Here is a 22,638-nt window from a genome sequence, read left to right as displayed (position 1 = left end):
CAAAGCTATACCTGAACAATGGGCTAACCTTCAAAACGAAATGGTCCGGACGCAGTCAAGATGTATTCCCTCAAAAGGGAAATGTAGGACAAGCTAATCTGGAGCTCCCTGGATGAAAAAGGAGATAGAAATTAATGTAAGGAAGAAAAAGTGTGCTTATGACAGGTGTCAGGTAGAGAACATGATTGAGAACCAGGAGGAATACAGAAGGTTCTGAGGGGAGGTGAAAAGGTCATTAGAGAAGAGAAGAGGGAGTATGAGAAAAGACTGGCAGCCAACATAAAGGAGAATACTAACGTCTTCAATAGGCATCTAAATAGTAAAGAGGTGGTAAAAGGAGGAGAGTGACTGATTCGCCACCTTAAAGGGGATTTACACGTGGAGGAGGGGGGCATGGCTGAGGTGATAAATGAATATTTTGCATCTGTCTTTACCAAGGAGGTAGATGCTACCCAGGCTATTCTGATAGACGAGGAAACTGTCCCCAAAAGGGGTTCAAAATTGTTCAGGAGAAAGTGTTGAATAGACTGTCGGTTCTGAAAGTTGACAAGACACCGCAACCAAATGAGATACATCCAAGAGTATTGAAGGAAGAGGGAATGGAAACCGCAGGGGTGCTGGCCCGATCTCTCAGTCTACCCTCGACTCAGGGGAGGTGCCAGACGACTGGAGAATTGCTAAGGTCATGCCTTTGCACAAAACGATTGTAAGGGTAAGGCACAGCAATTACAGACCAGTCAGTTTAAATTCAGTGGCAGAGATGCTTCTAGAATCAATTACTCAGGATCGAATTAGGTAGTCACGAACAAAAACGTGTGCTGATTATAAAGTGCCGACATGGATTTCTTAAGGGAAAATCATGTTTAACTAACTTACTGTAGCTTTTAGAAGAGATAACAGATAGGATTGATGAGGATAATGCTGTTTATGTGGACTTCAAAAGACACTCGGTACAGTGCCACATAACAGACTTGTGAGAAGAATCATAACTCATGGAATAAAGGGAACAGTAGCAACCCAGATACAACATTTCATGCTGACAGGAAGCAATTAGTAGTGATTAATGAATATTTCTCAGGTTGGAAGGAGGTTCTAGTGGGGTTCCACAGGGATTAGTATTGGGATCTTTGCTGTTCCTGATATATATTAATATTCTGGATCATGGTGTGCAGGGGACAATTCCAAAGTTTGCAGATAATCGAAACTTGGAAGCATTGTAAACTCTGAAGAGGGCAGCGTAGAACTTCAAAAGCACACAGACAAATTGGGGAGTGGGCCGACATGGGGCAGATGAAGTTCAATGTGGAAAAGTGATGCATTTTGGTCGGAAGAACATGGAGAAACAATATAAAATGTGCAAGGGTACGGGGAAGAGGCAGGCGAATGGCTCTAAGTCATGATGTTCCTTTGGAGAGCTGGTGCAGACACGATGGGCCAAATGCCTCCTTCTGCACTGTCACAATTCTATGATTCTGAGAGGGAATTCCAGAACTGAACTTAGACAGCTGCCGGCACAGTTTTCAGCTAGAGGCCTGAAGGAAACCAGGAGCGGGCCTGCAACGCACTGCCAACAAGGGTGGAGGATGCGGAAATGATCAAACATTTTGCAAGGATATTGGATGGACACTTGGGGAAAATAAAGGTTCTGGGCTACAGGGGTAGACAGGAGAATGGGACTGAGTGAATTGCTCGACAGGAAGCTGGCAAAGACTTGGGCCAAACAGCCCTTGACTCTATGTCTGCCATGCTTGCCCTCAGAACAGTCACTGCACTTTTTGAAGGAGAGCTGATAAGTTCTTCCCTGTGTCTAGGACCCAATATTAATCCTCAAACAACAGCAGAGATGGGCAGCACGGTAGCACAAGTGGCTAGCACTGTGGCTTCACAGCGCCAGGGTCCCAGTTTCAATTCCCCACTGGGTCCACTGTCTGTGCGGAGTCTGCACGTTCTCCCCGTGTCTGCGTGGGTTTCCTCCGGGTGCTCCGGTTTCCTCCCACAGTCCAAAGACGTGCAGGTTAGGTAGATTGGCCATGATAAATTGCCCTTAGTGACCAAAAAGGTTAGGAGGGGTTACTGGGTTACGGAGATAGGGTGGAGGTCGGTGCAGACTCGATGGGCCGAATGGCCTCCTTCTGCACTGTATGTTCTGTGTTCTATGATCTGGCCATTTATCACACTGCTGTTAGTTGGATTTTTCTGGGCACTAATTGGCTTTTCCATTTCACGTATCATGATCTAGGAAGTAATTTGCTCCTGAGGTTAAGGATGACACTATAGGAATTTAAATTCTTTCTTGCTGCAAGACTCCTTTGCAGCATTGTGACTGCTTAAGAAAGAGACAGAAATCTAATTTGGAAAAGTGAGCACTATAGCACTCTTGTAATTGCACAATGACATGTGTAAGATTAATAGAAAGAAATGCAGTGAGATTATCAATAATACAAGGGAGGAGAACGGCTTCATCGGACTGATAAGCCAACCACTTAGGAGCACACAAGCGTGATCGTTTTTACAATCACATTTATTTGATGCACTGAGGATCCTAATGTAATTTTTGCCGTCAGTAGATGGCTTGTATTGGTGGCTCACAGCCAGCTGTGAGACTGATCAAGCATGGAGGGGCAAGGGCAATATCTCTGGGGAGTTTGATTACAAATTAGATAGGATTACATTGGATCCACAGAACAGAAACGGATCTTCGGCCCAAGTGTTCAATGCCAGCATTTATGCTTCGCACTAGTCTGCTCCTACCCTCTTTATCTCCGAATATCCTTCTATTCCTTTTTCCCCTCATGTGTTTATCCAGCTTCCCCCTATTCACTTCAACCAATCCCCCTGGAAATGATCTCCACATCCTCACCACTCTTTGGGGAAAGAATTTCATCCAGAATTCCCTATTGGGTTTATTAATGCCTATCTTACATGCACAGTCAAATCCAGTGGATGGCTTGCCTACCGCCTACCAACCTGCCCTGCCCCACCACCATTGTACCAGCAGCAAGGGTGACATCGGGCATCCCATTCAGGAGTGGGCCATGCTCTTAAGTGGGGAATTAATGCCCACTTAAATTTAGTCCTCACTCTGTCTTTTTCCCAACTCTGCAAATTAATCCTCTTCCTGTTCATTATTGAACAGACACATTCCAGTATGTATCGAATGTAGTGGCAGCAATAGTTCTGTGGGTTGCAATCTCAGCGTTGGGCCAGAAGTTACAGAAAGACTTGAGCACAAATATCAAGGTTGACAGTGCGGTGCTGAGGGAGTGCTGCGCTATTGGGCATGCCTTCTTTCGGATGAGGCACCACTTTGAGCTTCAATATGCCCTCTCAGAGACATCTATCAGGTCAATATTTCAAAGAAGAACTGGGGCTTCCTCCTTGATTCTTGGATGAATATTTGTCCATCATACAACACATAAACAGAGGGAGAGGGTCTGGTCATTGCCACATCACTGTTTGTGGGAGCTTGCTGTGCGGAAATTTGGCTGCCCTGTTTCTGACATTAGGTCAGTGAAAGTCCCGTTGGGCCGTGAATGACGTTTTCAAAATGGACATCTTTCTTCATTGGAATTTTTAAGACAAATAAATGTGAAATTTCGAACTTCTTAATGGTTTAAAACATGACAGTGAGATGTGAGCAGGGTTAACAGAGCTTAGAGGAAGCAAGGTGACGGATCAATGCACTGCCCCAGAAATCAGAGAAATTAATCGTTCAGTCATAACATAGGATAGAAAATGATGCAAAAAGCTCATGTTCGATTATGGTTCTGACAAGGATATAGGAGATTGATTTGTGATTTTTTTTCATGGGAAAGTTAGTTGGAGGGCAGAGACCACAGTAAAAAGCAGCAAAGAACAGTAGATTAGATAAGCTAGATCAATAATTGGGATGCCTTAGAATCTCTGCAGTGTAGAAGGAGGACATTCGGTCCATCGAGTCTGCACCAGGTCTTGCTCCGATAGAGCACCCTACCTAGGCCCAATCCCCTGCCCCACCCCATTAACCCCACCTAACCTTTTGGGCAATATTAGCGTGGCCAATCCACCTAACCTGCACATCTTTGGACTGTGGGAGGAAACCAGAGCACCCGGAGGAAACCCACGCAGACACGGAGAGAAAGTGAAAACGCCACATAGACAGTCACCCGAGGTCGGAATTGAACTCTGGTCCCTGGTGCTGTGAGGCAGTAGTGCTAACCACTGTGCCACCATGCCACCCCTGTTGGGAGTGAATGAGAACAAGGAGTTGGCAAACACAACAGAATGGAATTACAACAAATGTGCAGTGCAGCGGCCGATTATTCCTCCAACTCAAATTACTTTTACCCTCCCCCATTTTGCCATGTTCCTGGCTTTTGTGTTTTTCATAGATTATTTCAATTTCATACAATTTACAGTGCAGAAGGAGGCCATTCGGCCCATCGAGTCTGCACCGGCTCTTGGAAAGAGCACCCTACCCAAGCTCACACCTCCACCCTATCCCCATAACCCAGTAACCCCACCCAACAGTAAGGGCAATTTTGGACACAAAGGCAATTTAGCATGGCCAATCCACCTAACCTGCACATCTTTGGACTGTGGGAGGAAACCGGAGCACCCGGAGGAAACCCACGCACACACTGGGAGGACCTGCAGACTCTGCACAGACAGTGACCCAAGCCGGAATCGAACCTGGCACCCTGGAGCTGTGAAGCAATTGTGCTATCCACTATGCTACCGTGCTGCCCTAAATTATCATAGAATTTACAGTGCAGAAGGAGGCTATTCGGCCCATCGAGTCTGCACCGGCTCTTGGAAAGAGCACCCTACCCAAGGTCCACACGTCCACCCTATCCCCATAACCCAGTAACCCCACCCAACACTAAGGGCAATTTTGGACTCTAAGGGCAATTTATCATGGCCAATCCACTGTGTTTTTGTTTCTGTGTTTTTCTTCTGATAAATCCAAGATTGCACCACACAGTAAATTTTCTTCGACAAAGTTTGCCAATATCTGACACAGAGTTTACCGCCACGATACTGACAATTTCACTTTTGAAACTTCCAAAAAATTGACATGTCACACGCTGTTTTCTGGAGTCAAGTGGCAAAATTGACGGACTTCTCTTTTCACTGAATGTTCTGCAGGGTAAACTTTACTTCTGCTTGCCAACAGCTCAAGGCAGGTGCCCAGCACCTTCTTGCTTTTGGAAGAATCCCTGTGCTCTGCGGATGACGCATGCGTTGTGGGCGAGGCGTTTTCAGAACCCCAAAATGTATCATGGAGTTCAACCAACCTCTCCCTTTCATGGATTTGTTGCTTTTCCGAGCCTAGGTGTGGGATTACAATTATGGACACGTGGGTTTTTAAACACAAAACATTTTTTATTCCATGAACTCAACTTAACATCTCAAATAAACATTGGATCTCTTAACACCCCTTACTTCAAAGATAACTCAGAAAATATTGCAACAGTAAATAACTCCTTAAAATGTTCCTTCAAACTTCCAAGAGACTTAACACTTTTAAACAGAATCACATCAGGTTAAAGGATATATATATTTTCTGTAGAAGGGCAGAGATATATTAGCTTGGGTGACTTCAGCTCCAGCACCTTGCTTTCTTCCTGCAAACTGCAAAACTAAACTGCAAAACAAAACTGCAAAATGGCTGACCTGACCTCAGCCCCACCCACTCTCTGACATCACTGTTTTCTTAAAGGTACATTGCTTAAACATCCATGTCTTAAAGGTACCCTCACATGACACATGACAGTGCTGGGTGATGGAGTGATTTGCCGCTAGCAAGCACTCCTTCATTATGTATCGTGCCTGTTAGAGCTAAGGGGGTGGCTCTACAGTTATTTGATATCCAACCGTTCAAATGGGGCTCTTTTCACGAGAAAAGGGAAGACTGAGAGGCAAAATTATGAAGGGGTTCAATTGGGTAGACACAGAGAAGATGTGGGAGAAACCAAAGCGAGTTGTCATAAATATAAGACACTGATGAATGAATTTAACAGGGATTTCAGGAAAAAAACACCTCTAACCAGAGAGTAGTGAGAATGTGGAACTCACTATCACAGGGAGTGCTTGAGGTGAATAGTGTAGATACATTCAGAGGGAAATGGGATAAGAACATGTAGGAGCAATAGATAGAACAATATGCTGGTGAGGTGGGATGGAAAGAGGTGAGAGGAGGTTCTTATGGAGCAGAAGGACTGGCATAAACCGGTTGGGTCAATTGGTCTGTCTTGTGAATTCTCCGTAATTCTTTGTAAAATGGGTTAGCAGAGGGACTGCAGTGTTTCGGCTGGGGTTCAGGTTGTTAATAGTATCTGCTGCATTCCAGTCTGACGCTCACTCAACAATCCAGTGGGTTTATTCTATTGGCATCTGCAGCATGAAACGTAACATGAAAACTCCGGTATCAATAACATATGGATTCACTTCAATGAACTGAGTGTCAAAACAAGCATTTAAAGCAAACACGTTGCATCATGGCAGCATCTTTCATGGCCTTAGGACATCCCAAAGTGCTTCACACCCAATTAAGGACTTTTGAAGGAAGCGTCATCACTATTGGAAAAGCAGCATTCAATTGGTGCACTGCAAGATCCCACAAACGGCAATGTGAGGCGCGATTTACCGGCTGCGACCCGCCGGAATTGGGACGGGGCACAGCCGGTAGCTCCTACAGGAAGGCCTTTTCCTGGAATTCTCTCTCTCGGATTGGCAGATCAGGTGCCTGTCATGTGGCAGAGCTGACCCGATGGGCCTTTTCTGCACTTCATGTCACTGTGATTCTGTCATCTCACCCAGAAAGGACTCTTTTTTTCATTAGATCACGCCCGACATAATTGATCAGGGAATTTGTTTTTTGTGATGTTGTTGAGGGTTTAAAAAAAAAAATTTAGAGTATCCAATTCATTTTTTCTAATTAAGGGGCAATTTAGCGTGGCCAATCCACCTACTCTGCACATCTTTGGGCTCTGGGGGTGAATCCCACGCAAACACGGGGAGAATGTGCAAACTCCACACGGACAGTGACCCAGAGCCGGAATCCAACCTGGGACCTCGGCGCCGTGAGGCAGCAGCGCTAACCACTGTGCCGCCGTGCAGCCCTGTTGTTGAGGGTTAAATATGACCAGGACACCTGCTCATCTTCGAAATAGTGCCATGGTATCATTCACATCAACCGAGGTGACCCACAGGGTCTTGGTTTAATATCTCATATGAAATGCAACAGCCCTTCAGTGTTGACACTGGGTATATCGGCCCACATTCTCTGGAATGAGGACTGAAATACATGACCTCTTGTCTCAGAGGCGTGGGTATTACCCACTGAGCCGCACTTAACTGGTGAAGCTTTGTACAATGTTGGCCTCCTTGCCCCCAAAAATATATACTTGTATTTAAGAGGATGCAACAAAGGTTCACTAGATTGATCCCTGGGATCAAAAGGCTGTCATACGAGGAGAGATCAAGTGAGAATTTTCTGGAGTTTAGAAGAATCCTATTGAAATGGGTAAAATTCGTAGAGGCTGTTTCCCCTGACTGGTGAATCTAGAACAAGGGTTTTAATCTCAGGATAGGTGGACAGCTATTTCGGACTGAGACGAGGAGAAATCTCTTCACTCACGAGGATTGTGAATTCTTGACCTTGGAGGATGACAGATGCTTAGTCGTAGAGTATATTCAAGGCCAAGATTGATTGACATTTGGGCACTCAGGGTGTCTCGGGATGTGAGGATAATAATAATAATCACTTATTGTCACAAGTAGGCTTCAATGAAGTTACTGTGAAAAGCCCCAAGCATAAGGTGGAGATGTGAAGCTGATGTAAAAGTTAAGCCATGGTCTGCTAGAATGATGCACTGTGCGCGAGGGGCTATATGGACTGCTCCTGCTGAATATGTTCTTGTGACTCGCTCCTCAATAAAAACCCCCAAAATAAGGTCAGTCACTGTGAAATAATAATATAATCTTTTTGTTGTCACAAGTAGGCTTACATCAACACTGCAATGAAGTTACTGTGAAAAGCCCCTAGTGGCCATATTTAGGCGCCTGTTCGGGTACACAGAGGGAGAATTCAGAATTCTCAGCTGGTACGGGAATTGAACCCGCGCTGCTGGCCTTGTTCTGCATCGCAAACCAGCTGTAACAATCATTTGATGAGACTCAGACTCTGAGAAGGAATGACTACCGGCTACTTGTCTGAGGGAACAAGAAGATCCTCGCAGATGTCACCCTGGCATTGACCAAGTTTATGTTTCACACTGGAGGATAGAGCTAGTATCCCCCCATCGTGTTTGCCTTCTCCTTTCCAAAATTTTGATGAGTACGAACATCCCTTTCGAACCTGCTCCAGATGTGTTCATTATTTATGGTGAGCAGAGATAGTTGCGGGTAATATTTCTGCCCTGCATGGATTGGTTTATGCATCCTAAAACTATTCACAAGTCTTTACAAACTCAAGACAAAGTGCTGGGGGAAGAGTTTTACCCAGTTTAGGATGAGGAGGCCAAGGGAGGCGGACCCCATGATTTCATTCTTCTTTATCACTCTTCATGATGTGTGACATTGGTCAAGCTGGTTTTCCTTGCCCATCCACAGTTGCCCCTTGAAAATCATAGAATCATAGAATTTATAGTGCAGAAGGAGGCCATTCGGCCCATCGGGTCTGCACCGGCCATCGGAAAGAGCACCACACTTAAGCTAAAACCCATGCCTCCACCCTATCCCCGTAACCCAGTAACCGCACCTAACCTTTTTAGACACTAAGGGTAATTTATCATGACCAATCCACTTGACCTGCACATCTTTGGACTGTGGGAGGAAACCGGAGCACCCGGAGGAAACCCACGCAGACACGGGGAGAACGTGCAGACTCCGCGCAGACAGTGACCCAAGCCGGGAATCGAACCTGGCATCCTGGAGCTGTGAAGCTACGGTGCTAACCACTGTGTTACCGTGTCAGTGATGGGCTCTTGAACTGCTTCAATCCCGTGTGGTGAAGGTGCTTCTACAGGCATACATGAAGGCCCCGATCTGAACTCACCACATCTGACAAAAGGAGGGTGTCAGTCAAAATGAGGTTAACAGCTCACCCCGTTCACTTTCCTCAACAGGTGAGTGGGCTTTCTTCAATATCCAGCGGGTCTGATGATGCCATCTAACTGCCTCCTGAATGTCTTAAAAATACAGATTTTAGTTTCTGACACTGAATCAGCGCTTCACCCTGAGTGCATCTAATTCCACACACTCGTGTAGCTGTGGCTGACACAGTTCTGTTGCTACAACACCCTCGGGACGAAATGTTGATGCCCAATATAGCTCAGAGTAAAACAGTTCATCTGTCCAAACATCAGTGACGCAATCTTCAGAGATTAAAACCATCCACCTCTGCATTCCTGTTCCAAATAAAAACACAGAAAGAGACAGACAGGCCCCTTTACCCGTCTTGGTGGAATTCGCTTGATTTGCACAACGCATTTTTATTGAGCACTCTGCCTAATTAAATTAAACTAAATAGCACCATGCAGGCAGCTTACCGGCCTGGAGTCCAATTTCTCCTTCTGAAGGATTTTACTTTTTGCTCACTCACTAGAACCGAAGATTTTTTCGGAACAGGTCCAACAGCATTTGGACAGGGAATTATCCTTCTGAACAAACAGGAATTCGATACGGTTACATAATGCACAATAAGATCTGATGCATTAAACAACCGTACAGTTACACAGTAATTAGCCATGTTCCATTCACTAAATATTAATTTCATATGCAGTCAGTAATCTTCACCCTACTGAGCAAACTGCAACTTCACAGTAATCAAGTAATCCTTGCCCTGCTGAAATAAATAGTGACTCCATACAGTTACACGGTGAATAATTGTTATCTTGCTGAATGAACAATCATATTGCATATTTATGCCTCTGTCCTGGTTTTCATTGTAAAAGACTTTGGGTGGTATTTTTCATTCTGGAGACTAAGTTAGGTGGCAGATGGGAATGTCAGCGTGATTCCTGCTGGGTGGCGTGGTGGATTTGAGCCTCTGATTTTCTGCTTTCCAGCTCATTAATTATATACCAGCAAGGAGCTCATTGAACCTCGTGGTGGGGTGTGCTGGGATTCACCGGCCATGGCATGATCCTGCCCCACATTAAAACGGCCCTCTCGCTGCAGGCCAGGAGTGAGCTGAACATTTATATTAACGTGCCGACCAAACGTACAAAACCCTCTGTTCCACAGTTCAGCGGGGCGTCACTGGGGATTCTCCTCCAGGCAGTTCAGCAAAGGTGGGCGGAACCTCTTCCCTTGGGATGGGGGCAAGAGGCCCCCTACCTGACTACTCTGGCCCAGGAGGAGGACGTCAGTGCCCATGGGCAACAATAAAAGACCGTCCTGCCTGGAAGTGAATGAATGATCTTATACACTCTGCCAGGGTAAGTGAACCTTCTCCTCATTTCAAACTGACACTCTCAAACGAGCATCAGTCAGTTTGAGGGTTAGAGCACACACTAGCAACAGATGGGAGCTCAGCACTGAATGTAATAACAATTATTATAATCTTTTTTAGTGTCACAAGTAGGCTTACATTAACAGTGCAATGATGTTACTGTGAAAGTCCCCCTTCTGCCAGCCACTTTAACACCACCATCTCATATTCCATCTCATTACCACAGTGGGGCTGTTTAGCGCAGGGCTAAATCGCTGGCTTTGAAGGAGACCAAGGCAGGCCAACAGGTTCAATTCCTGTACCAGCCTCCCCGAACAGGCGTGGGAATGTGGTGACTAGGGGCTTTTCACAGTAACTTCATTTGAAGGCTACTTGTGACAAAAAGCAATTTTCATTTCGTTTCATTTAATTTCATGTACAATCCTGCAGAAAAAGCATCTTAATCTCTTACTGGGAGGGCTCAGCACAGAGAGCTGGCATGCATGCTTCTGAACTGCCCTTTCATCTGTCGTGTTCACAATCTATCTGCCTTTATGCAGGACAAGATTGCCTCTAATTGAAGGGAGAGAACATGGGCGGCACGGAAGCACAGTGGTTAGCACTGTTGCTTCACAGCTCCAGGGTCCCAGGTTCGGTTCCCGGCTTGGGTCACTGTCTGTGCGGAGTCTGCACGTTCTCCCCGTGTCTGCGTGGGTTTCCTCCGAGTGCTCCGGTTTCCTCCCACAAATCCCCCAAAATGTGCTGTTAGGTCATTTGGACATTCAGAAATCTCCCTCTGTGTACCCGAACAGGTGCCGGAGTGTGGCGACTAGGGGCTTTTCACAGTAACTTCATTGCAGTGTTAAAGTAAGCCTACATGTGACAATAAAGATTATTATAATAAAGAAGAGCAGAGGGCGTACCCCATAGCTGAGGGTGCTCTCCTCCCATGAGGAGCAGGCGGCAAAGCTGCTGGCGATGACCAGAGATTTCCCCTGAGCGGAAAGTCCGATCAAGCTCCCCGAACAAGCTGGTGACGCTCCATCCAGTTTACATTGATAACATACTGACAATGACTGTGAGCGATCTATAGTGTAGGAGCCTACCTAGTGAGAGAATCATAGAATCCCTACAGTGCAGAAGGAGCTAATTTGGCCCATCGAGTCTGCACCGACCCTATGAAAGTGGGACTAATCCCACTCCCCCCATCCTATCCCCGTAACCCCAGCTAACCTTTTTGGAAATGAAGGGGCAATTTAGCACGGCCAATCCACCTAACCTGCACATCTTTGGACTGTGGGAGGAAACCGGAGGAAACCCACGCAGACACAGGGAGAACGTACAAACTCCACACAGTCACCCAAGACTGGAATTGAACCCGAGTTTCTAGTGCTGAGAGGCAGCAGTGCTAACAGCTGGGCCACTGTGTCATAGAATTTTATCATAGAATTTACAGTGCAGAAGGAGGCCATTCGGCCCATCGAGTCTGCACCGGCTCTTGGAAAGAGCACCCTACCCAAGGTCAACACCGCCACCCTATCCCCATAACCCAGTAACCCCACCCAACACTAAGGGCAATTTTGGACACTAAGGGCAATTTATCATGGCCAATCCACCTAACCTGCACATCTTTGGACTGTGGGAGGAAACCGGGGCACCCGGAGGAAACCCACGCACACACGGGGAGGATGTGCAGACTCCGCACAGACAGTGACCCAAGCTGGAATCGAACCTGGGACCCTGGAGCTGTGAAGCAATTGTGCTATCCACAATGCTACCGTGCTGCCCTACCGTGTCGCCCTGTGCTACCGTGCCACCACTAGTCAACCATTAATTATCTTTTTTTTATTCAAGCCACCAGCATTAAAAAGTGGAGAAAGACCTCCAGCTAATGCCCCAGCCCCCAGACCATTTCAGATGAGGTGACAGAACAACCATTGGACGAAGACCAGTTACTGCATTCACCAACAGCCCCCACCAGTGCAGACATGCACCTCGGTGAGCCCTACATTTAAAGTAGACTTGGGTCACGGTCTGGTGATGACCTCAAGGACCCGTGTCCATAGCAGGCAGAGGCAGCGTCAGCTAAGGTCTCTGACGCTCGGGGGACTGCTGCAGACCAGGCCCCTGCTCAACTTGGGTCCGATGATGAGCCTCTGTAATTGTCGCTGAAAGAAATGGAGATGTGGAGACAGGTGGGAGAACACCAGACAGATTTGTCAGAGGTCGTTGACAGGCTGCAATGAAGGATGGAGAAATCTGTCTATGCTTGTGATACCTCTATGCCTGCTGTGGATGTCGGAGATACACTAGACGTAACGGTAGAGTTATGAAATTTTAAAAGTTTTGAATGCAGAATGGTGGTACGGTTGTCCATTTAGTTTACATAACCTTCACTACTGTAAGTATATGCTGCATTTATCCCTCTCTAAGTTCAAGTATCGAATGGCAAATCAACATATTGCACGGTCCCACATTCACTCGAGGGCTTGAAATGAACCCCCCCCAATTATCTCCCGTCTAGTCCCACAGTTCCATTAATTATCACTCAATCTCATCATAGTCAGTTGCCTTTTGTTTCACATCAACCACACGAACAAAGGTTCTTCCCATATTAAACTGATGGCTTGACAATACACCTGTAACCTTTGCATCTGAGGCACACATTATGTGACCTCCTGAGAATTGTTAATCAAAGTTAGTGATTACCCTGATGTTGCCGCATTGAATTCGGTTCTTTGCAGATGTGAAAAGTATTTTTGTGACCCCTGTTGTGGACTTTTCACCCAGGTGCACTTTGTTTTATGATTATGAGGTTTAATTGTTGAGCACCTTTCATGCCTCGCTGCAGCATTATTTTGCCTCTGCTTTTACGACTGAATATTACTCGCTAATTCAGACTGTTCCCACCCCTGACGCTGAGCAATGGAAATTGGTTCCATTCGACATTTGAAATGTCTGCTGAACAGGAATGAGTGTGTGATGTCAGAGGCTGTCCAATTACCCACGAGTTTATTTTTTTCCTGAATGACTGTCCAGCATCACTGCAGAGAATCACTCTGTGAAATCGCAGAACGCCAATCATTTGGAATCCCTTCGAGGATTGTGCACCAAGTGACTTAGGGTTCATAGAGGGGGCTGAACCCTGTGGAACGGACAATGTAGAGCAGTGTCATGGTTTGGAAGCAATGCTCTGGCACATCTCCTGAGTGATCAGCAGGATCTATTATGAGAAGAAATTATCATTGACTACTGTGACCGGGCCATGTCTCTCCCAGAGGCTAAGATGATGCACAATGTAATGAGTAATGAGTGTCTGTCAATAGTCACACCATGGTCCTGCTGAACCACCCTGTGAGGACAATACTAACATAATTCCTTGATTTGTGTCCATGCTGTCGTGTGACAGATCACTGAGCCCTGATGTCGGAAGGCATCTTAAGGCTCAGTATCAAGATGCGGCCTCTGCAATAATCATGCATTAGTGCTGTCCTGATGTAGCTCCATTTTGCGATGGCCAAGCGTGAATCATTGACAAATATTTTCCCCCTGAGAGCTGGCATGAGTGCATCTATGTGTGCAATAGCATTTCAGCGTCTTGAAGGATGCCATGGACACTGATTTGTTGATGCCATGATTGAAAGCACTGTGTTTTTTGCGTAAGGATATGCAATGTCTTCTTTATGTGTCTCGCCTGAATCTCGCCCTCTTCAAATTCATCCCTTTGAATGTCCTCCTCCTCTGCGGAGATGTCTAGTTTCTCCATTTCTCCCGATGGCACAACCATCCCTTTTTGCAGCACTAGGTTGTGTAGGACACGTCACACATTGATAATGCGCGCGTTGGAAACTGCGCATGTGTAGAACGTTGGGAACCGCACATGTGCAGTGCGTGTTGGGAACTGCGCATGTGCAGTACGTGTTGGGAACTGCACATGTGCAGTGTGCGTTGGGAACTGCGCATGTGCAGTGCGCGTTGGGAACTGCACATGTGCAGTGTGCGTTGGGAACTGCGCATGTGCAGTGCGTGTTGGGAACTGCACATGTGCAGTGTGCGTTGGGAACTGCGCATGTGCAGTGCGCGTTGGGAACTGCGCATGTGCAGTGCGTGTTGGGAACTGCACATGTGTAGAATGTTGGGAACTACGCATGTGCAGTGCGCATTGGGAACTGCGCATGTGTAGAACGTTGGGAACTGCGCATGTGCAGTGCGTGTTGGGAACTGTGCATGTGCAGTGCATGTTGGGAACTGTGCATGTGCAGTGCATGTTGGGAACTGTGCATGTGTAGAACGTTGGGAACTGCACATGTGCAGTGCGTGTTGGGAACTGCACATGTGCAGTGTGCGTTGGGAACTGTGCATGTGCAGTGCGCGTTGGGAACTGTGCATGTGCAGTGCATGTTGGGAACTGCACATGTGCAGAATGTTGGGAACTGCGCATGTGCAGTGCGCGTTGGGAACTGTGCAATGTCCGGGAGCTTTGTGGGATTTCCACTCATGACATCACGTCGGCATTCGAAAAAAAGTGCGGGTTTCAGAATTTTTCAGTTTTCGGAATTTCGGATAAGGGATGCTAACCCTGTAATTTAAGATTGTCAGTTGGGCTCACAGAGTGGCTCACTTATGTGTGCTGGAAGGGGCCTGTCCTTTGTAGACAGAAAGAGCATGTCCACATATTATGCCTTTTTGAACTAAAAGCAAGCTTGGGAACAGCCATTCCCTGGTTCATTCCCCATGGCAATACCTTAACCAACCAGAGTCAACCTGCCTGGTTTGAATTTAAACAAAGTTTAGCAGTTTACTCTTTCCTGGAGCATTCTTCATGACAATGCCTCTACAATCACAGTCCACTTGCCAATGAATCAGCACTCTCTTCTCATGAAGTATACATTGTTGTTCATTGTACTATTGGTTTCCTTGTTTTACCTGCTCTGATGGGTGCAAGATGAAAAACTTTCATGGGAAGGTGGGGATCTGTCTGGGATCTCCCAGTCCTCCATGCACAGGTGCATCCGTGGGGTAACGGAGGCCCTATATGCCCGGACGGCACAATACATCAACCTAAATATGGACCAAATCCCCCAGGTTGCCGGGGCAGTGGGTTTCGCTGCCATCGCTCGGATGCCCCAGGTCCAGGGGGTGATCGACGGGACGCATGTCTCCCTGCGGACACCGTTGCACGAGGGTGTGCCCTTCGCAAACCCAGAAGGGATTTCACTGCCTCAGTGTGCAGTTGGTGTGTGACCACTGGCTGCACATTGTGCATGTTTGCACCCGATACCCGGCAGCGTGCATGACGCCTTCATGTGGCACACTCAACGGTTCCTGACACCTTCAAGACACTCCTTTGAGGGAGGGGTTGGCTTCTGCGAGACTGGGGTTATCAGCTGCATCCGTTTGGCATGGCAGCAGCCTCCTGTTAGTGGTGAACACTGCTCATATAGCTGTTGCACAGTAGCAGCATGAAACAACTGTTGCTCAATTTTACCTGACCCTTCCAGGGTAGACTGGGCACTTTTCAGGACTGTACAGTTTCTTACAGCTGTAACCTGATGGGTGTCTGTGAAGGCACCAGCAAAGCCCGATGGTTAAAAGGCTAAGGTTATATCAGCATTGTGGAAGCAACAGAACCTGCTACGGTTTGCAGTAAAAAAACAGGATGTGCAGCCATGGAGTGGACAGTGATTGAAGACAGACCCCTGTGAGTGGAAATGCTCAGAGAAACACGGCTTCCTGAGCAGTCGTGACCTAAAGTGCCTGTCCTGGGAGTACGTGACTGAGAGCACAATCAATGCCAGCTCGAGCTGGATGAAAAGAAGGGAGAAGGAACATGGGGAGCGACAATCTGCAAGAACAGCCACCGTGAAGCAACTCCCTGGGACTGAGATTCAGAGAGGAAATCAGAATCCACCCAGAGGGAGACAGATAACCTCACCTCTTAACGGGTGTTACTGAGGTCCAAGCTGTGCGTTCTGACATCTTTGTAGAACAGAGTTTTCATACTTTGTGTAATAAAGCTTTTGATACCCTTTATCGTGGAATATTGATAGTTTTTGGTAACCTGGTAAGGTACAATAAAGGAGATTGTGTTGACCTGAGACTTAAGCATGACCTCAAACAACGAGGAACATTCCATTCAACCAGATGGCGTAGGGATTACTCCCCCAGGCTGTGTTGGGGCCAGTTCTCTTAATGCAGCGGCACGGTGGCAAATGGTGGATAGCACAATTGCTTCACAGCTCTAGGGTCCCAGGTTCGATTCCGGCTTGGGTCACTGTCTGTGCGGAGTCTGCACATCCTCCCCGTGTGTGCGTGGGTTTCCTCCGAGTGCTCCGGTTTCCTCCCACAGTCCAAAGATGTGCAGGTTAGGTGGATTGGCCATGATAAATTGCCCTTAGTGTCCAAAATTGCCCATAGTGTTGGGTGGGGTTACTGGGTTATGGGGATAGGGTGGAAGCGTTGACGTTGGGTAGGGTGCTCTTTCCAAGAGCCGGTGCAGACTCGATGGGCCGAATGGCCTCCTTCTGCACTGTAAATTCTATGATAATCTATGACAGCCAACATCATCTTCTGCTCCTTCAGGTAGGCTTATGTGTTCCAACAGTCAACAGCCCCGAGAAGATATGATGGAGCTTCCAGAAGGCAAACTGGAAGGACAGGTTACAGTCAAACCTTTGAGCGCAGCGTCTCAAAAACTGGGCACTTATAATTTTTTAAAAGGCCGATCTGGAAAAACCGCCCCACACAGGACGTCAACACAAATTCCATCTGGACAAATGAATGGGAATCACTGGACATTACAGACAGGGACATGGTCTCAAACCCAACCCAACAACTGCCTGGTTTCTGAGCAAAGAGTGGTCCACCCTGACCAGGTCAGGACCGGTCACTGACAGGTGGAGCATGAGTGTCCATGTCCATGTGCCTGTGGGAGAGAAATCTATTCACCACATCATAGACGAATGTCCATAAGACCATAAGACCTAGGAGTGGAAGTAAGGCCATTCGGCCCATCGAGTCCACTCCACCATTCACAGTCCAATCCACAGGCTCAGGGATTTTTTACATTTATTTTTTAAATTTAATTTTTTAATAAATTTAGAGTACCCAATTATTTTTTTCCAGTTAAGGGCCAATTTGTAACGTGGTCAACTCACTTATCCTGCACATCTTTGGGTTGGGGGTGTTGGTGGTGAAACCCACGTAGACACGGGGAGAATGTGCAAACTCCACAGGACAGTGACCCAGTGCCGGGATTCGAACCCGGGTCTTCAGCGCCGTGAGGCAGCAATGCTAACCACTGTGCCACCGTGCTCCCCCCTCACCCACACATTCAAGGATAGTCTACCTGCACCAAACAAAGCAGGACTGGAAAAAGCTGCTTGGCTTAGGGACTAGGCACTCACTAAATAAATGAATAAATTTGAGTAAGTAACAAGTATTGTGGATAAAGGTAAATCTGTAGATGTGGCCTTCATTAAGGTGTAAGATCAAAGGTATTATACAAAACAAGAGCTCCTGGTGATTAGCCGGGGCTCAACAAATTTACAATCCAGATAAAAGAGTTGGATGAAGGGGCTGAATGTATGGATGCTAAATTTACTTTTGACACAGATACACAGCAAAGTAAATGAGAGGAAGACTTAAGGGGTGTAAGGACCCTCCCTGTTGATACCCTTATTTTCGCTTTCATTTTTTGGCAATATCATTTTGTTCCTTGGATGTTTCATGGACATATACATATATATTTACGTCGACTGGGGAAGAAAGGAACTCAAAAGTCATAAAACAGAACACTTACTAACTTTTGAACAGTAGAACTCAGATTATTTTGGCACCCGAGAGATCGGTGGGACTCGGTTCGATTGGTTGGTTGGTGCCCAATGTATTGGCTAAAAGGTCGCATTCTGCCCAGTAACAGGCGGTGATTGGGTGCTGTCTGAGTGGGCTGATTGTCAGAGAGCCAGGGAAGTCACTCAGAGGAATGAGCTGCTCTCTCTATCTCCCTCGTGTTCTCTCCAGAAAAGCTGCTGTATTTCTGAAACTGCGGAGACCTGAATGAATCTACAGTGAAAACCGTTACAGGCTGCAATCAGACATCTCGAACTGAAAGCCTAAATTGAAGGAAGGTCTGCTAGAAACAACCATCTCCAACAAAGACTCTTGGGCGAAATTCTCCGACCCCCCGCCAGGTCGGAGAATCGCCGGGGGCTGGCGTGAATCCCGCCCCCGCCGGTTGCCGAATTCTCCGGCACCGGAGATTCGTTGGGGGCGGGAATCGCGCCGGTTGGCGGGCAACCCCCCCCCCGGCGATTCTCCGGCCCGGATGGGCTGAAGTCCCGCCGCTAAAATGCCTGTCCCGCCGCCGTAGATGAAACCACCTACCTTACCGGCGGGACAAGGCGGCGCGGGCGGGCTCCGGGGTCCTGGGGGGGGCGCGGGGCGATCTGGCCCCGGGGGGTGCCCCCGCGGTGGCCTGGCCTGTGATCGGGGCCCACCGATCCGCGGGCGGGCCTGTGCTGTGGGGGCACTCTTTCCCTTCTGCCTTCGCCACGGTCTCCACCATGGCGGAGGTGGAAAAGACTCCCTCCACTGCGCATGCGCGGGAAACTGTCAGCGGCCGCTGACGCTCCCGCGCATGCGCCACCCGGAGATGTCATTTCCGCGCCAGCTGGCGGGGCACCAAAGGCCTTTCCGCCAGCTGGCGGGGCAGAAATTCGTCCGGCGCCGACCTAGCCCCTTAAGGTTAGGGATCAGCCCCCAAAGATGCGGAGCATTCCGCACCTTTGGGGCGGCGCGATGCCCGACTGATTTGCGCCGTTTTGGGCGCCAGTCGGCGGACATCGCGCCGTTTCCGGAGAATTTCGCCCCTTATCTTTTTACTTTAATGATTATTCTACACCCCTCTTCTCCCCTCTGTACTTGTCTTTCTTGTGTGTGCAGAGGGTGGGGTGAGTTTAAGTTGGGGGGGGGGGTCAGGTTTTAGATAAATTTAATCTGTTGTTTTTGCTGCATATTTAATTATAGTTACTGTTATTAATAAACCTAATTGTTTTTCAATTTATAACCTGGTGGTGCCGGTTTCCTGTCAGGCGGGCCTGTGCCGTGGGGGCACTCTTTTCCTTCCGCCTTCGCCACGGCCTCCACCATGGCGGAGGTGGAAGAGACTCTCCCCACTGCAATGGTGCCCCGCGCCAGCTGGCAGGGCACCAAAGGCCTTTTCCGCCAGCTGGCAGGGTGGAAATCATTTTGGCGCGGGCCTAGCCCCTCAAGGTTAGGGATTGGCCCCCCAAGAGGCGGAGGATTCCGCACCTTTGGGGCGGCGCGATGCCGGACTGATTAGCGCCGTTTTTGGCACCGGTCGGCGGACAACGCGCCGTTTCCGGAGAGAGCTGACATATGGGGCGCGATTCTCCGAGCCCAGCGCCGCCCCGACGCCGGCGCGCGATTCTCCGAGGTGCGGAGAATCAGCGCCATTTGTGCCGGCGAGTTTGGCGCGGCGCCAGTCACAGGTTGCTGTCCGCGGCGGGGCTGCCGATTCTCCGGCCCGGATGGGCCGAGCGGCTGCACAGAAACAGCAGAGTCCTGCTGGCGCCGTTCACCCCTGCTCGCAGCCGGCGGGAACTCTGTGCGAACGGTCGGGGGGCGGCCTGTGGGGTGGGGAAAAGCGCTCCTTCACCGGGGTGGGGGGGGGTGGGGGATCTCCGATGGGGTCTGACCCGCGGTCGTGGCCCACCGATCGGCGGGCTGGCTTCTCCCCCCCCCCGGGCCTACTTTGTTGCGCGGCCAGCCCCTGAACCCGCCATATTTCGTCGGCGCCAGCGCTGAAGTCACCCGCGCATGCGCGGGTTGGCGTGATGCCCATTTGGCGCCGGGAAGGGAGGCGTGAACCGCTCCAGCGTCGTGCTGGCCCCCTGTGGGCTGCCCTGTGGGCAGCACGGTAGCACAGTGGTTAGCACTGTGGCTTCACAGCTCCAGGGTCCCAGGTTCGATTCCCGGCTTGGGTCACTGTCTGTGCGGAGTCTGCACGTTCTCCCCGTGTCTGCGTGGGTTTCCTCCCACAGTCCAACGATGTGCAGGAGTAGGTGGATTGGCCGTGATAAATTGCCCGTCGTGTCCAAAGAAAATAAGGTTCGGTGGGGTTACGGGAATAGGAGGAAGTGTGGGGATAGGGTGGGGGTGTGGGCTTAGGTGGGGTGCTCTTTCCAAGGGCCGGTGCAAACTTGATGGGCCGAATGGCCTCCTTCTGCACTGTAAACGCGACGGCGTTCACGATGGCGCGAACATTTAGTCTCCATTTCGGAGAATCGCGCCCATGGGGTAAAATATGGGAAAGTGTGAACTCGTCCACTTTGGCAGGAAGAATAGAAAAACAGAAATACAGTTAAATGGAAAAAGCTTGCAGGACTGTGGGACAGAGAAATTTGGGTCTCACGGTACGTGAATCACAAGAGGTTAGTATGCAGCTGCAGCAAGCGGTTAGGAAGGCAAATGGAGGATTATAATCTATTGCAAGGGGAAAGGAATATTTGAGACCACATCTGGATCACTGTGCACAGTTTCCATCTCCTTACTTGAGAAAGGGTACAATAGCATTATAAACAGTCGAGAGAAGGTTCATTCAGGTGATGCCCATGATGAAGGGCTATCCTCCGAGGAAAGGTTAGAAAGGTGAGGCCTGTATCCATTGGAGTTTGGGAGATTGAGACGTGATCTTATTGAAACATATAAGATCCTGAGGGGACTGTGACAGGATGGATGCGGAGAGAATGTTTCTCCCTGTGGGAGAGATTATATGTAAGGGTCCCCTATTTCAGATGGAGATGAGGAGAATGTTTTTCTCACAGAGAGTTGGTGGTTTATGGAATTCTTTACCCCAGAGAGCAGTGGAGGCTGGGTCACTGAATATTTTTAAAGCTGAGTTTAAAAAAAGATTTAGAGTACCCAATTATTTTTTTCCAATTAAGGGGCAATTTAGCGTGGCCAATCCACCTAATCTGCAAATTTTTGGGTTGTGGGGATGAAATCTCGGCAGATTAAATGGGTGGGTAGAGGCTGGGTTGAGTGCACATGGGCAGTAGGAGGGGAGTAAATGACTTTATAGAATTCAGGATAGGGAAGTTTGGACATAGTAGATGGAGCAGTTTAAAATCAACTTTTTGCATCTTTCTTCCTTCAATCTTACATTTAATTTGAAGGTTACAGAAATGTCGACAACTCTGCCATTTTATGAAAGTATTTGCTCTTTACTCTTCCAGGTGTGTGCTATGCTGAGTTTGGAGTGCGAGTGCCGAAAACTACCGGCTCGGCCTACACCTACAGTTACGTGACGGTGGGGGAGTTTGTGGCATTCTTCATCGGGTGGAACCTGATTCTGGAGTATCTGATTGGCACAGCGGCTGGTGCCAGTGCTCTGAGCAGCATGTTTGACTCGTTGGCCAACCACACCATCAGCCATTGGATAGTGGACTATGTTGGCACTTTAAATGGACTAGGTAGGTCAGTACAATCACTGCTGGAGTTAAGCAATAAAAAGCGTTTGTTCTTGACTTTGATGGAAGCACTGGTTCTATGATCCTTGGCATTAGTTTTCTGTAAATTTAATTTTGAACTGTTTGCTTACAAGAACTTACACACAATTTGCTGAACATACAACACAGAAAAGGTCAGTCAACCTAACAAGTCCATATTGCAGTTTTGTTCCTCATGAGCTTCCACCTACATCCAGCATCTCACCATATTGGCATATTCCTCAATTCCTTTATCCAGCTTCCTCCTCAATGTATCCGTGCTATTCACCTGAACTACTGCCACTGGTAACATTCCGACCAAACTCTGGGGAAGCAACTTCCTCCTGAATTCCTTTTTGGATTTCTTAGTGACTCTCATATAATGATGGCCTGTCAGTTTTGAATGCCCAACATGAGGAAATACCTTCTCTCTGTCTATCCCATCAAACTTTTTCCCAAATTTAAAGACCTCTATCAGCTCACCCCTTGGTGTTCTCTTTTCGCGAGCAAAGAACCTCATTCATATCACAGCTTTCCTGATAAGATGTCAGAAAGCCTGTCACAACTAAATAAGTACTTTTTTGGAAGTGAATGAAATGAAAATCGCTTATTGTCACAAGTAGGCTTCAAATGAAGTTACTATGAAAAGCCCCTAGACGCCACATTCCGGCACCTGTTCGGGGAGGCTGGTACGGGGATTGAATCGCTGGC

The 22,638-nt window shown here is 48.0% G+C and overlaps 1 protein-coding gene across 1 annotated transcript in view; it reads left to right on the top strand.

Annotated features, from left to right (window-relative positions):
• The window catches only part of slc7a14a (solute carrier family 7 member 14a), a 114,741-nt gene that overhangs the window by 48,657 nt on the left and 43,446 nt on the right, over positions 1-22,638 (top strand). The window contains exon 3 of the mRNA XM_072473657.1: positions 21,676-21,912. Within this exon, the coding sequence (XP_072329758.1) occupies positions 21,676-21,912 (237 nt within the window). The remainder of the gene's footprint in view (positions 1-21,675; positions 21,913-22,638) is intronic.

Source organism: Scyliorhinus torazame, chromosome 14 (genome assembly GCF_047496885.1).
Source record: "Scyliorhinus torazame isolate Kashiwa2021f chromosome 14, sScyTor2.1, whole genome shotgun sequence".
Taxonomy (NCBI): Eukaryota; Metazoa; Chordata; class Chondrichthyes; order Carcharhiniformes; family Scyliorhinidae; genus Scyliorhinus; species Scyliorhinus torazame.
The sequence above is the reverse complement of the archived record's forward strand: the minus strand, read 5'-3'. Positions and strand labels throughout refer to the sequence as shown.